Source organism: Myxocyprinus asiaticus, chromosome 2, assembly GCF_019703515.2.
Source record: "Myxocyprinus asiaticus isolate MX2 ecotype Aquarium Trade chromosome 2, UBuf_Myxa_2, whole genome shotgun sequence".
NCBI lineage: Eukaryota > Metazoa > Chordata > Actinopteri > Cypriniformes > Catostomidae > Myxocyprinus > Myxocyprinus asiaticus.
Window position 1 is genome coordinate 39,169,132 of NC_059345.1, and position 14,166 is coordinate 39,183,297.

The 14,166-nt window shown below is 41.4% G+C and overlaps 1 protein-coding gene across 2 annotated transcripts in view; it reads left to right on the forward strand.

Moving 5' to 3' along the window:
• LOC127453895 (low-density lipoprotein receptor-related protein 3-like) overlaps positions 1 to 14,166 on the forward strand; it is a 35,351-nt gene that overhangs the window by 12,307 nt on the left and 8,878 nt on the right. For both annotated transcript variants that reach the window (XM_051720665.1, XM_051720656.1), the window contains exons 4-6: positions 3,598 to 3,992; positions 8,923 to 9,144; positions 9,939 to 10,411. In XM_051720665.1, the coding sequence (XP_051576625.1) occupies positions 3,598 to 3,992; positions 8,923 to 9,144; positions 9,939 to 10,411 (1,090 nt within the window). The remainder of the gene's footprint in view (positions 1 to 3,597; positions 3,993 to 8,922; positions 9,145 to 9,938; positions 10,412 to 14,166) is intronic.

A 14,166-nucleotide genomic window follows, 5' to 3' on the forward strand; every position in this document is an offset into this window, starting at 1 on the left:
ACATGAGCATGGAGCCAACAGAGTTATTAATGGAACTGTTCAGGCAAGATCTTCCCCTCTTGGAATACTCAACCAAGTTCCTTCACCTCGCTGCTTCTACATCAACACCGGACATTTACCTCAAGTCCATTTATGGAATGTGATTAAACTATCACAGACCCACAGCACTTCCAGAGGTGGAAAATCTTTCCTTGGCAAATTACATCCTAGCCACCCTGAATATCCATTACCCTTCACTTTCATCACATTTGTTAGAGTTGTTGACTCCTTCCACGGCCCCTGTCTCCAAGCCTTCCTCACCCCCTATCTCCAAGGTAACTCCTCTCCATTCAGTTCCCCTACATTTTTTGGGGGGGGGCTCATCCTCTCCAGGTTCCGGTGGTCGATTCCCTGCCGCAGTCAGCGGTAGCGACCAAGGAAGTTGCATTTCCCCCATATACTGTGAATTATGGCGGGAACCCCGGGCCACAACCTGTTCCCATGCCTGCCACGGTTAACGAGCCAGTGCCCATGCCTGCCACGGTTAATGAGCCAGAGCCCATGCCTGTAGCCTCGACTGTCCCTGTAACCACACTCCCTGCTGGCTGGAAGAGAAGGAAAAGGACACCTTCTCTCCAGTCTCTGCCCATGTTCACGACCACGGAGGTCGTTCCCCAGCCTCTGCCCATGTTCACGACCACGGAGGTCGTTCCCCAGCCTTTGCCCACGTTCGCGACCACGGAGGTCGTTCCTCTGCCCATGTTCGCGACCACGGAGGTCGTTCCTCTGCCCATGTTCGCGACCACGGAGGTCGTTCCTCTGCCCATGTTCGTGACCACGGAGGTCGTTCCTCTGCCCATGTTCGCGACCACGGAGGTCATTCCCCAGCCTCTGCCCATGTTCGCGACCACGGAGGTCGTTCCCCAGCCTCTGCCCATGTTCACGACCACGGAGGTCGTTCCTCTGCCCATGTTCACGACCACGAAGGTCGTTCCCCAGCCTCTGCCCATGTTCACGACCACGGAGGTCGTTCCCCAGCTGCTTGTACTCCTTTCCACGGCTCTCAGCCCTGAGCCTTCCACGGACTCTTCCCTCGATCCTCCCAAGGCTCCACCTTCCCTGGCTCCATCTCCCATGACTCTGCCTTCCACGACTTTGCCCCTCGAGCCTCTCTCGGCTCTGTCTTCCACGGCTCCGCATTCCTCAGCTCCTCCTCCCACGGCTCCGCCCTCAGACTCTTCCACGGCTCCTCCCACTTCTCCAGAGTTTCCTCCTCCAGCAGTTCCACCTCCTGACCTAGTCCTTGCCCTGTGGCTGCCTCCTAGACCTCCAGACCCAGTCCCTGCCCTGTGGCTGCCTCCCAGGCCTCCATATCCTTTCCCAGCCCTGAAGCCACACCCCCAGGCCTCCTGATCATCCTCCTTGGATCCTTCATCTTCTGCGTCACCCTACCCTCCTCATCTGTTTTTGGGTGCCAGGAGTCGCCCTTTTAAGGGTGGGTGGGATAATGTCACAGTCTGTCTCCATGTTCTTCAAGGACTCTTATTTTGAAGTTTTCCCCTGCACTACATTTCCCAGAATTCACTGCCCTAATCACTTCCATCTGCTCATTGTCATCCTCACCTGCCTTCCATTCCCTCATTAGTTTTCTGTGTAAATACCCTCTAGATTTGTCAGTCTTTGAAGTGTTACATTGTGAAGTGTTATGTTAGCATGTTGAGCTTGATCGTTTATTTCCACTCCAGCGACTATTATTAAAAGTATGTACTCTTACATCTCCTCTCTTCCACTCCAGACACCAACATTGCACTTAGTTATCAGTATCAGCAAAATCCACTATTGGTCAGCCTCTATTTTAAAGCCATTCAATATCTTTTTGTGTGCTCTCAAATCTGATGCACGTCTGCACACATTCAAACCAGGTGCCTCAAGACACGTCAGATGTCGTTGGTTCTAGTATGTCTCATGACCGATTGCCATTTGGCAAGTTTGAATGCATGCAATACGTTCTGTCATTCATTTTCAAATTATGTCAAATTTTCATTTTTGGTTGAACTGTTCCTTTGAAAGTGCCCTCAGTATTTAAAAAAAAAAAAGGTTTACAGAAAGTCATGAATAGCACTTTTTAGAGATACATTTAAAATGACGTACACACATGAGATAAAGACTTCATGGCAGTAGCTCAATAAAATTGGTTTAATTTTACATGGAGCGGGTCGGCCCCTCATGGACGCTGCCACGTTGACATCACATGACTGTGTCATGCAATTGACAGAGTTACTACCACTAATAATGACAATAATAATGAAATGTTTACTTTGTCGCGCTTTCAGCAAATATTAAACATAAAAGCACATGTAAACGAAACAAGCAAACTAAACAATATAACAACAAACATAACATACATACTACAGACAACAACTGAGCCCAAGTCAACAGAGTGATGGTATTGATCAGCAGGAGTGTATTCCACCAGACAATCCAAACAGAATGAGTGCAAGTGGAAAGATAAAATGTCCCTGATAAAAAAGGTCCCTGCTGGTGTGATGAAACAAACTGCTACAATCTGTTGCTCTCACAGCATGAATCACAGATGAATGGCACAACATTAAGCAGCAAGCACGAACACATGACGGTCTCAGCCGCCAGAGAGCACGCAAGTCGCAGCAGTCCACTCACAGCAGTGTGCAACAACGTGTTTGGATTGAATCCAAGAATGTCCATTATACAGATTACACTAAAAGTAACAAAACAGAACATAAACATCTTGGTGTGAAGCAGCAGCAGTTAGTAAACAAGCTTTGTGCATCCATGATGGTAGGTGTCAGTATAAAGTCCAAAACCACTAGTACAGTTGGGATGAGTAAGAGCCAGCGGAAAACTTACTGAGGTTATGAAAAAAAGTGGTGATGAAAAGCATCCCATATTAAGCTTTGTATTTTTGGGTTTAAAATCAAATGATTGGACATTCATATTAATGCATTTCCTTTTAAGTTTAAATTTTTCATCAGATTTGTTGTATTCATCATTAGGCATCAGCTGAATTATGAAGTCTTTTACAGCAGCATATAGATTTACTGCATGCACAGATTCACCAACCAAGTGAATGCAGGCGTAACAGATCAATAGCATATGGCTGTAGAGCCAAGATGACAGTTTCTCTAAACGGAATGCTAATGCTTTGCGCCACTTGTTACTTAATGTACTGTGAGAACTGATGTGCATATTTGGATTGCATTTATGCCAGTGTGTGTTAGATTACTTAGTTAGATCTAATATGTAGTTAATGAAGATGGAGATAATGGGCTGTCATTACTTAACTCCACAGGGTTTGAGTGTGTGTGTTCATGTCAGTGAGTGTGTGCGTGTGGGAGGGGTGAAATGCTGTGTTAGTGCTTTTTCTTAGAGGTGCATTTAAATCAATAATTCTGAATGGCTGTTTTTGTTAAGTTGTCACCACGCAAACATCTGCAGAGTGGATAGATTTTATTGGCTCATTTCCACAAAGTGCGTATGTATGTCTATGTGTGTCAGTGTTTATGTGCATAAAAGACTGAGATCTCTCATTCTCTCTTTGTGTCTGTTGGTTTGTCTGTCTCTGTTTGTTTCTTATGTTAGGTCGGTTGGGTCAGAGCAGCTGTGAGAACGATGAGTATTTATGTGGAAACGGTAAGTGTGTTCCACGTTCTTGGTGCTGTAATGGATTGGATGAGTGTGGAGACAATACTGACGAAAGAAGCTGTGCCCCACATCCCACACCTGCCCAAGCAAGTCTGTGTCCACTAGGAACTTTACAGTGCTCTGAACTCCAGTCCACCCGCTGCCTGCCAGTGTTTCTGCGCTGTAATGGAGCCCGGGACTGCCCCAATGGATCAGATGAGGCTCACTGCCCCAACACTTCCTGCGGAAAACATTTTGTCAACTTCTACGGAACGTTTGCATCACCTGACTTTTTCCATCCAAACAGGAGCCTAGGCACAGATCTTCACTGCACATGGTTCCTGGACACACAAGTACGATGTGAAACTTGGCAGAAACATTTAACAAAACATAGCTTTCTTTAAATGTGAACTCAGGAATTGTTTCCTCATAAAATGTTTTAGACACAAAGAAATGAATACGGTGGCAAGAAAAATTATGTGAGCACTTTGTAATTAGCTGCTTTTCTACATTAATTGGTCATAAAATGTGATCTCATCATCATCAAAGTCACAAGTATAGACAAACACAATGTGCTTGAGCTAACAACACACAAACAATTATAATCTTTCATGTATTTATTGAACATATCCCATGAAACATTCAAACGGATTTAATAACTGGTTGATCCTCCTTTGGCAGAAACCTCAACCAATCATTTCCGGTAGCTGCGGATTAGACCTGCACAATGTTGAGAATGAATTTTGGACAATTTTTCCCTACAGAACTATTTCAGCTTAGCCATATTCTTAGGATGTCTGGTGTGAACAGCTCTCTTGAGGTCATTCCACAGCATCTCTATTGGGTTAAGGTCTAGGCTCTGACTGGGCTACTCCAGAAGGTGCAATTTCTTTTTTTGAAGCTATTCTGTAGTGGATTTATTTTGATGTTTAGAGTCATTGTCCTGCTGCATCATCCAACTTCTACTGAGCTTCAACTGGTGCACAGCCACTCTGACATTATCCTGTAGGATATCTTGATAAACTTGGGAATTCATTTCTTGATGATGGCAAGTGGTCCAGGCCCCGAAGCAGCAAAGCATCCCCAAATCATGATGCACCCTCCACGGGATTTTATCCCTTTGGATGAAGTTTTCATGTTGGTATGCGGTGCCCTTTTTACACCATAACTAGTGTTGCATGTTTTTCACAAACAATTCAACCTTAGTTTCATCAGTCCACAAAATGTTTTCCCAGTAACACTGTGGAGTGTCAAGGTGGTCTTTGGCAAACCTCAGGCACGCAGCAATGTTTTTGTTGGAAAGCAGCGGCTTCCTTCATGCCTGTTTCATGTTTTCCATATAGTAGACATCTATAGTAAAGATGTTAACCAGTTCCAATGATTCCTTCAAGTCCTTAGCTGTAACCCTAAGGTTCTTTTTTAACTCATCAAGCATTCTGCGGTGTGCCCTTTAAGTCATCATGGCTGGATGCTTGGGAGAGTAGCCACAGTACTAAATCATCTCCATTTATAGACAGTTTGTTTAACTGTGGACAGATGATTATCCAAGCACTTCGAGATAACTTTGTAACCCTTTCCAGCTTTATGCATAGCAACAATTCTTGATCTTAGGTCTTCTGAGATCTCTTTTTTGCGAGGCATGGTCCACGTCAGCAGATGCTTCTTGAGAATAGCAAACTCAAAATGTTTGAGTGTTTTTCATAAGTCAAAGTAGCTCTAACACACACCTCTAATCTCGTTTCATTAATTTGATGCCAGGTTTGCCAACTCCTGACTTTAATTAGCTTTTGTTGACATCATTATCCTTGGGGTTCACATACTTTTTCCAGCCTATACCATGAATGTTTGAATGATATATTCAGTATGTAAAAGAACAATACAATAATATGTGTGTTATTAGTTAAAACAGATTGTGTTTGTTCATTATTGGAACTTAGATAAAGATCAAACCACATTTTAAGACAAATTTATACATAAATGCAGGTAATTCCATGGGGTTCACATACTTTTTCTTGCCACTGTAAGTTTTGTGTGGGTAACAGTCCTACTGACCGAAATTGCACGTTTTCAGCCAAAGTTGAAAGTTTTATTTCTGCAGGGGGCACTTGACACTCTGAAAACTGAATTCTCCATGCATACACATTTAAATCTCAGAACATTTTATATCCCTTTGGAGACATTTTTCTCTGGATAGTTATTTGTATTAAAAACTGATAATTGCAAGGATTCATACCTGTGAATGGAAATCCGCCTCAGCATTATTAAAGCATTTTTTTTAAATCGTCATCCAGTAGTAATAGATGACTGTGATTGGCCCATCCTGGCCAGTGCTGAGAAAAGTAACAGGTACTATGTGACACTGCCGTCTGTGCTAGAATGGGATTTTGCAATACTAGTTGGCCGATACCAAATCGTACAACGGAGGGGGGACTTCAGTTTTTTTTTTTTGACAGACTCACATTCAGGGAATTGCAAGGTGTCTCATACTAAATTATTTTCAGCATCGATAACAAATATATAAACAAGGACATATGCATGATTAGGGGAAAAAATCACCCCCTTCACAGCATTGGGGGGGGGGGGAGTGTGCGGTGCCTCCCCTCCCCACCCAATTCTATGCCAAAGACCAATGCATTGTCAACGTGTGGTCTTTTTGAACATGCTTAACATGTTCCAGTGTAAGGGCCCAAACATACTTCACGCAAGTATGCAGATGCGAGCGCTTCACCAACGCATGGTACCATTGTACAAACATTATGTGCATTCTTGCGTTGCTCTGGCGGTTACAAACCTCTGACCACAAGGGGATGAAAGAGTTTTTAGGCGCCACAAAACCGGAAGTGGTGGAGTCAACATGTCGACAGTTGAGGAGTGTGTGCTTTTGTATTTGCTCAAAAGTTTGCATACCCTTACAGAAATTGAGACATTTTAGCAATGATTTTGAAAATATGACTAATCATGCAAAAAAACTGTCTTTTATTTAAGGATAGTGATCATATGAAGCCATTTATTATCACATAGTTGTCTGGCTCCTTTTTAAATCATTATGATAACAGAAATCACCCAAGTGGCCCTGATCAAAAGTTTACATACCCTTGAATGTTTGGCCTTGTTACAGACACACAAGGTGACACACACAGGTTTAAATGGCAATTAAAGGTTAATTTCCCACACCTGTGGCTTTTTAAATTGCAATTAGTGTCTGTGTATAAATAGTCAGTGAGTTTGTTAGCTCTCACGTGGATGCACTGAACAGGCTAGATACTGAGCCATGGGGAGCAGAAAAGAACTGTTAAAAGACCTGCGTAACAAGGTAATGGAACTTTATAAAGATGGAAAAGGATATAAAAAGATATCCAAAGCCTTGAAAATGCCAGTCAGTACTGTTCAATCACTTATTAAGAAGTGGAAAATTTGGGGATCTCTTGATACCAAGCCAAGGTCAGGTAAACCAAGAAAGATTTCAGCCACAACTGCCAGAAGAATTGTTCGGGATACAAAGAAAAACCCACAGGTAATTTCAGGAGAAAAACAGGCTGCTCTGGAAAAAGACGGTGTGGTTGTTTCAAGGAGCACAATATGACGATACTTGAAAAAAAATGAGCTGCATGGTCGAGTTGCCAGAAAGAAGCCTTTACTGCACCAATGCCACAAAAAAGCCCAGTTACAATATGCCCGACAACACCTTGACACGCCTCACAGCTTCTGGCACACTGTAATTTGGAGTGACGAGACCAAAATAGAGCTTTATGGTCACAAGCGCTATGTTTGGAGAGGGGTCAACAAGGCCTATAGTGAAAAGAATACCATCCCCACTGTGAAGCATGGTGGTGGCTCACTGATGTTTTGGGGGGGGGGGGGGTGAGCTCTAAAGGCACAGGGAATCTTGTGAAAATTGATGGCAAGATGAATGCAGCATGTTATCAGAAAAGACTGACAGACAATTTGCATTCTTCTGCACGAAAGCTGCGCATGGGACGCTCTTGGACTTTCCAGCACGACAATGACCATAAGCACAAGGTCAAGTTGACCTCCAGTGGTTACAGCAGAAAAAGGTGAAGGTTCTGGAGTGGCCATCACAGTCTCCTGACCTTAATATCATCGAACCACTCTGGGGAGATCTCAAACATGCGGTTCATGCAAGACGACCAAAGACTTTGCATGACCTGGAGGCATTTTGCCAAGACGAATGGGCAGCTATACCACCTGCAAGAATTTGGGGCCTCATAGACAACTATTACAAAAGACTGCATGCTGTCATTGATGCTAAAGGGGGAAATACACAGTTTTAAGAACTAAGGGTATGCAGACTTTTGAACAGGGGTCATTTTTTCATTCTTTGTTGCCATGTTTTGTTTTATGATTGTGCCATTCTGTTATAACCTACAGTTGAATATGAATCCCATAAGAAATAAAAGAAATGTGTTTTGCCTGCTCACTCTTTTCTTTAAAAATGGTACATACTATATTACCAATTCTCCAAGGGTATGCAAACTTTTGAGCACAACTGTATGTTTGTATAATCTAACTTGTTCAGCAAAACTCTCCTCAAATCGCTGCTCTGCCATGACAGTTGTTGATTGAAAAAAAAAATCCAAAATACAGTGCGTACTTGCGTTAGGTTATGAATTGCACTCTGACACATTTCACAATGCAACGACGCGTGAAATCGAACTTGCGTAGCAAGATGCGTTTGCGTTCACATACTTACGTTGAGGATGTTTGGGCCCTAACTGTGGCGGTAAAAAAACCTCAGTACACAAGAGGGCGATAGAGTTACCTTCAAAAGTCTGTGTCATTAAACTAGATTTGTTACTGATCAGGTAAGTTGCTATAAAAATGTTGACTTAAATTACTTGATCAACAATATTTTCTTCAAATTGTTTCTCAGCCATGACAGTGGTGTTCTTGAAAGAGAAGACAGACTTTAGAAGTGAACCATTCAATATCTGATATCATGCCCCTTGTAACAACATTGAAAATGCAACGTCTACTTCCGTTGTGTCATGAATTGGGGTCTGACACATTTCTTGACGCAACAAGGCACGAAATCGAGCTTGCATAGCTAGAAGCGTCTGCATTCATTTACTTGCGTAGAGTATGTTTCTACCATATGAGCCAATGCAACGTCAACAAGAAATTAATGAGTGTACATTTTATATTTCATTTGACTGAAGAATCTCATTTTAAATTTCATTCTTATTTTAGTTAGGGAAAAAGTATTTTTAGCCCTCCTCCTTAAATTGCTTAAAGATTTCTACTTGACTTGTTTTGCTGCTTCAGGACCCAAAGCCGCTGGTGCTGCAAGTGGACCTACAGCTGGGTGTGGGAGACTCAGTGCAAGTTTATGATGGTCTGGGAGAGCATGCAGAACGTCTTCTGCAGAGTCTCTCCCACCATAACAACCACAGACGAGCCTTGCTGGAGTCTTCCCAGGGACAGATGAGCATATTGTACCACGCTAAACCACACAGTCCTGGACACGGCTTCAATGCCACCTACCAGGTCTCTCATTCCCTCACAAGATGCTTCTGGTCACTGTCGTTTCTAGTCTGCCTAACAATTTTTGCTGTCTGCATTGGGAAAAATGGCTTTTAGAAAATAATTAATTAATTTATTGAAGTTAATATTTAAAATGAAAAAAAATCTGTCAATGGAACAAAACAAAGAACACTTTGGTCATGTCCACACTAATATGTTTTTGTTTGAAAATGCATTGATTGTGCTATGTTTCCACATCACATCCACACTGGAAAAGCATTTTCCTCTACCGAAAACTTGAGACGCACTCTAGTACCATATACTTTGGAAAATGATGACATTATGAAATTAAAAACAGAGTTTTCAACTGAAAACGTATTAGTGTGGACATTGTTTTGTAAAATTATCTTAAAACAAGTACTCATATTGACATTTTAAAATAGACACCTTGACATCTCCTTTTGAGGAGTTTTGAATGAAATGTAAGACTTGTGTGTAGTTCTAAGTATTTTTGAACTGATTTAACTTGGAAAAAAATGTTTGTTTTATATTGTCATTGTCTACTTTTTTAAGGTTTTATATTATTACAGTGGAAAAATTGTTTTTGTTTAAAGCTTATTTTTGTTAAGAACAAGATTAGCATTATTTCCTAATAGGAAGACAGTTTGTATTTACCTTGCATGAAGATCAACAGGTCAACATAATTCAATATGTGTTTGTGAGTATTTCTCTTCATATCATCATAACATTTTGTCATTCAGTATTATTGTTTATGTTTAGAGCTCTAACTGACACTGTGTCCATCTCTCTCTCTGCAGGTTAAAGGGTATTGCTTTCGAGGTGAGCATCCATGTGGCACAGATGAGGGCTGTTACTCAGACCTGCAGCGTTGTGACGGCTACTGGCACTGTCCTGGAGGACGTGACGAGGAGGACTGCCCGCTGTGCCGACCGGGCGAGTATCCCTGCGAGGGTGGCAGTGGGGTGTGTTACCCGGCCTCTGAGAGGTGTAACAACCAGAAAAAGTGCCCAGAAGGCTCAGATGAAAAGAACTGCTTTAACTGTCAGCCCGGAAACTTCCACTGTGGAACCAACCTGTGCATATTTGAGACGTGGCGGTGTGATGGGCAGGAGGACTGTCTCGATGGCAGTGATGAAAGAGACTGTCTGGCCTCCGTACCCAGGAAAGTGATCACAGCAGCTCTGATTGGCAGCTTGGTCTGTGGCCTGCTGCTGGTCATTGCACTGGGTTGTGCCTTTAAACTATACTTGCTCAGGACAAGAGAGTACAGGTGAGGGAGATGTGTTCTTTATTTATTTTATCCTTAATTTCCCACAGTCATGGAAAACCTGAAATATCAGGGAATTTAAAAATTGTGTATATCAGAACTGGAAAAGTCATGGAAATGAAAGGGATAGTTCACCCAAAAATGAAAGTTTATTCACCCTCATGTCATTTCAAACCTGTATGAATTTCTTTCTTCCGTAAAACAGAAAAGACGCTATGCAGACTGATGGCCTCAGTCAACATATACTTTCATTGTATGGAAAAAAGATGCAATTATAGTGAATGGTGACTGAGACTAACCCTTTAAGCTCTGAAGGTGTTTTTTTTCTCCCCTTTTCTCCCCAATTTGGAATACCCAATTCCCAATGTGCTCTAGGTCCTCGTGGTGGTGTAGTGACTCACCTCAATCCGGGTGGCGGAGGACGAATCTCAGTTGCCTCTGTGTCTGAGACTGTCAATCCGCACATCTTATCACGTGGCTTGTTGAGCGCATTACCGCAGAGACATAGTGCATCATGCTATTCTCTGTGGCATCCATGCACAACTCACCCCACCGAGAGCGAGAACCACATTATAGCGACCACGAGGAGGTTACCCCATGTGACTCTACCCTCCCTAGCAACCGGGCCAATTTGGTTGCTTAGGAGACCTGGCTGGAGTCACTCAGCACACCCTGGATTCGAACTCGCGACTCCAGGGGTGGTAGTTAGCGTCTTTACTCGCTGAGCTACCCAGGCCTGCTCTGAAGGTGTTTTTAAAGATTTCCTGTTTCAGTGGCATTCCCAAAATTAAAGGTTTTTAACTCTAAAAAAAAAAAAAAAAAAAAAAGAAAAGAAAAAATTGTTGGTGTGCCATATGTGATTAGAGTGAACGATCCTCTCTGCCCTTATTTGGATGACTTCCACCTCTTGTGGCAGCGATCTGAATCCTAATACCAATTTGCGAACCTGAATTATTTTTAGACCTTTCATGGAAAGTATGGCATGACCTATGTGGTAGTGACCACTTTCAATTAATATTAACCCTAAAAAGTAGAGAAGAAGCTCTCAGAATACCAAGATGGCAGTTTAAAAAAGTTAACTGGTATCATTTTCAAACGCTTTGCTATGAAAGGTTTAATGAAGCCTCTGAAGATGATCCAGATGTTATTAAACACTTCACCAGCACACTCATCTCCATAGCAAATGATACCATTCCAAAAACATTATCAAACACAAAATGCAAACGGATGCCATGGTTTGATGATAAATGCAAGACAGCTATAAAAGAATGGAAGAAAGCTGAAAGATTATTCTTCAGAAGGCCAACAAATGAAAATTTTGTTATGGTTAAAATATGTTGGGCACAAGCTCAAAGAATAATTAATGAAGCTAAAAGGAAAAGTTGGAGACAATTTGTATCTGGTCTGACAACAAGTACCTCAACAAAAAAGGTCTGGAATCTGATTCGAAGGATGAAGGGCAGGAATGATGGAGCTCAAATTCAGCACATCAAATATCAAGACTCTATTCTAACTTCAAAACAAGAGATTGCAAATACCCTAGCAGAAACTTTTGAAAAGAACTCCTCCACTGAAAATTGCCTTAATGCCTTCCAAGTTTTCCTAGCACAGGATGAAAAGAAAAATATACATTTTTCATCTAATAATAAGGAACCCTATAATCAACCGTTCACAATGGAAGAATTGACATGAGCTATAAACAGAGCACATGACACGGCAGTTGGACCAGATGATATTCACTATCAGTTTATAAAAAATGTGCCTCACATTATCCTGCCTCTACTGTTAAAACTTTTTAACTCTATTTGGATATCAGGGTATATTCCACTCACTTGGAAAGAAGTGATAATCATTCCCATCCCAAAAGCAGGAAAAGATCATAATGACCTCAACAACTACCGCCCGATAGCCCTGACAAGTTGCTTAAAGAAAACCATGGAGAGAATCGTTAATGAACGTCTAGTATGGATCCTGGAATCGCAACATCTCAGAAGTAAAGTTCGGTGTGGCTTCAGAAAAGAAAGAAGCACTGTAGATCACCTCATCAGCCTTGAAAGCTAAGTATGAGATGCTTTCATCAGAAAAGAACATGAAGTGGCTGTCTTTTTTTATTTGGAGAAAGCATATGACACCACTTGGAAGTTCGGTATTTTAAAGGATTTATATAAACTTGGCTTTAGAGGACAATTACCCATTTTCATTGCTAATTTTTTATCAAACAGACATTTTAAAGTCAGAGTAGGTAATACCTCTGACCCACATAAACAAGAGCTAGGAGTACCACAAGGAAGCATTTTATCATTTATCATTTTATCAAAGCCATCAGGTCAGATATCCATTGCAGTCTTTATGTGGATGACATTGGTATTTGCTACAGAGGCAAATCCATGAATAAAATTGAACAGAAAATCCAGCTGACAATTAACAGAATGCAGTCCTGGTCAGTATCAAGTGGTTTTAAGTTTTCAAGACTAAAACTGTTTGTATGCATTTTTGCAAGCTACGCTCTCTCCATCTTGACCCAGAGATATTCATGAATGGTGAACACATCAGAGTTGTTAAGGAAACCAAATTCCTTGGAATAACTCTTGACAGTAAACTGAGTTTTATCCCTCACACAAAGATTTTAAAAGATAAATGTCTTAAAGCCATGAACGTTTTAAACATTCTAGCTAAAACAAATTGGGGTGCAGAAAGTTCAGTTCTTTCAAATCTCTACAGAACACTAATTCGATCACGCCTGGATCTGACCTTTTGGACTACGGATCAAACCACATTTACAAAATCTCAAAGTAGATCTGAGCATACTGGAACAGATACACTTCTGTAAAATCCCCCCCTGGAACTTTAAAAAACCAAAAATAATTTTAGACCTAACAAGAAACAAAAAATCTGAAACATTACTTTCAACAAGAACTCCTCTACATTAGTGACATATTTCCATCACCTACCCCTATATATACAGATGGATCAAAATCTGAGGACCATGTATCATCAGCATTTGTGATCAACCACCAAAAAAATAGAATATCCATCCCCAATCACAGCTCAATTTTTATAGCTGAGGCAAACGCTATCATCTTAGCACTGAAATTCATAAAGACTATGCAACAGAGAAACCTTCTGATAATTACAGATTCAAAATCATGTCTTCAAGCAATGTCATCTCTAAAAAAATATCACCCAATGCTTGTAAATATTCTATGCAAACTGCTGGATCTGGAGGCCCAAAATTTTAACATTTGCTTCTGCTGGATACCTGGACTCTGAGGAATCCTAGGAAATAAGGAAGCAGACACTGCTGCAAAAGAGGCATTATCAGCGGATCTCAAAAAGTGTCCAATACCTCCCACTGACCTAAAACCCATAATAAATTAATATATTAAAAACAAATGGCAAACTGAGTGGGATCAGTGCACCATGAACAAACTCCATGAAATCAGCCCTATTGTTGGCAAAATAAGCTTCTCTCTGTTTTCAAATCGCTGGGACCAGATCGTCTACACCCGCTGTCGAGAAGGTCACTCCAGGATGACACAAGTTTTTAATATTGGGAGAAGATTCACCAACATGTACCTTCTGCCAGAATCCATTATCCCTAAAACATATTTTATTATACTGTACTGGTCATTTTATTCAGTAAACACTCTGGAAGAAAATTTTTAACAAAGTGAAACCTAACGCAATTTTAGAGTTTTTAGGAAAAATAGATTTAAAAAACCTTATATAGAGTTCTATACACATTTCTCGCCATGGAA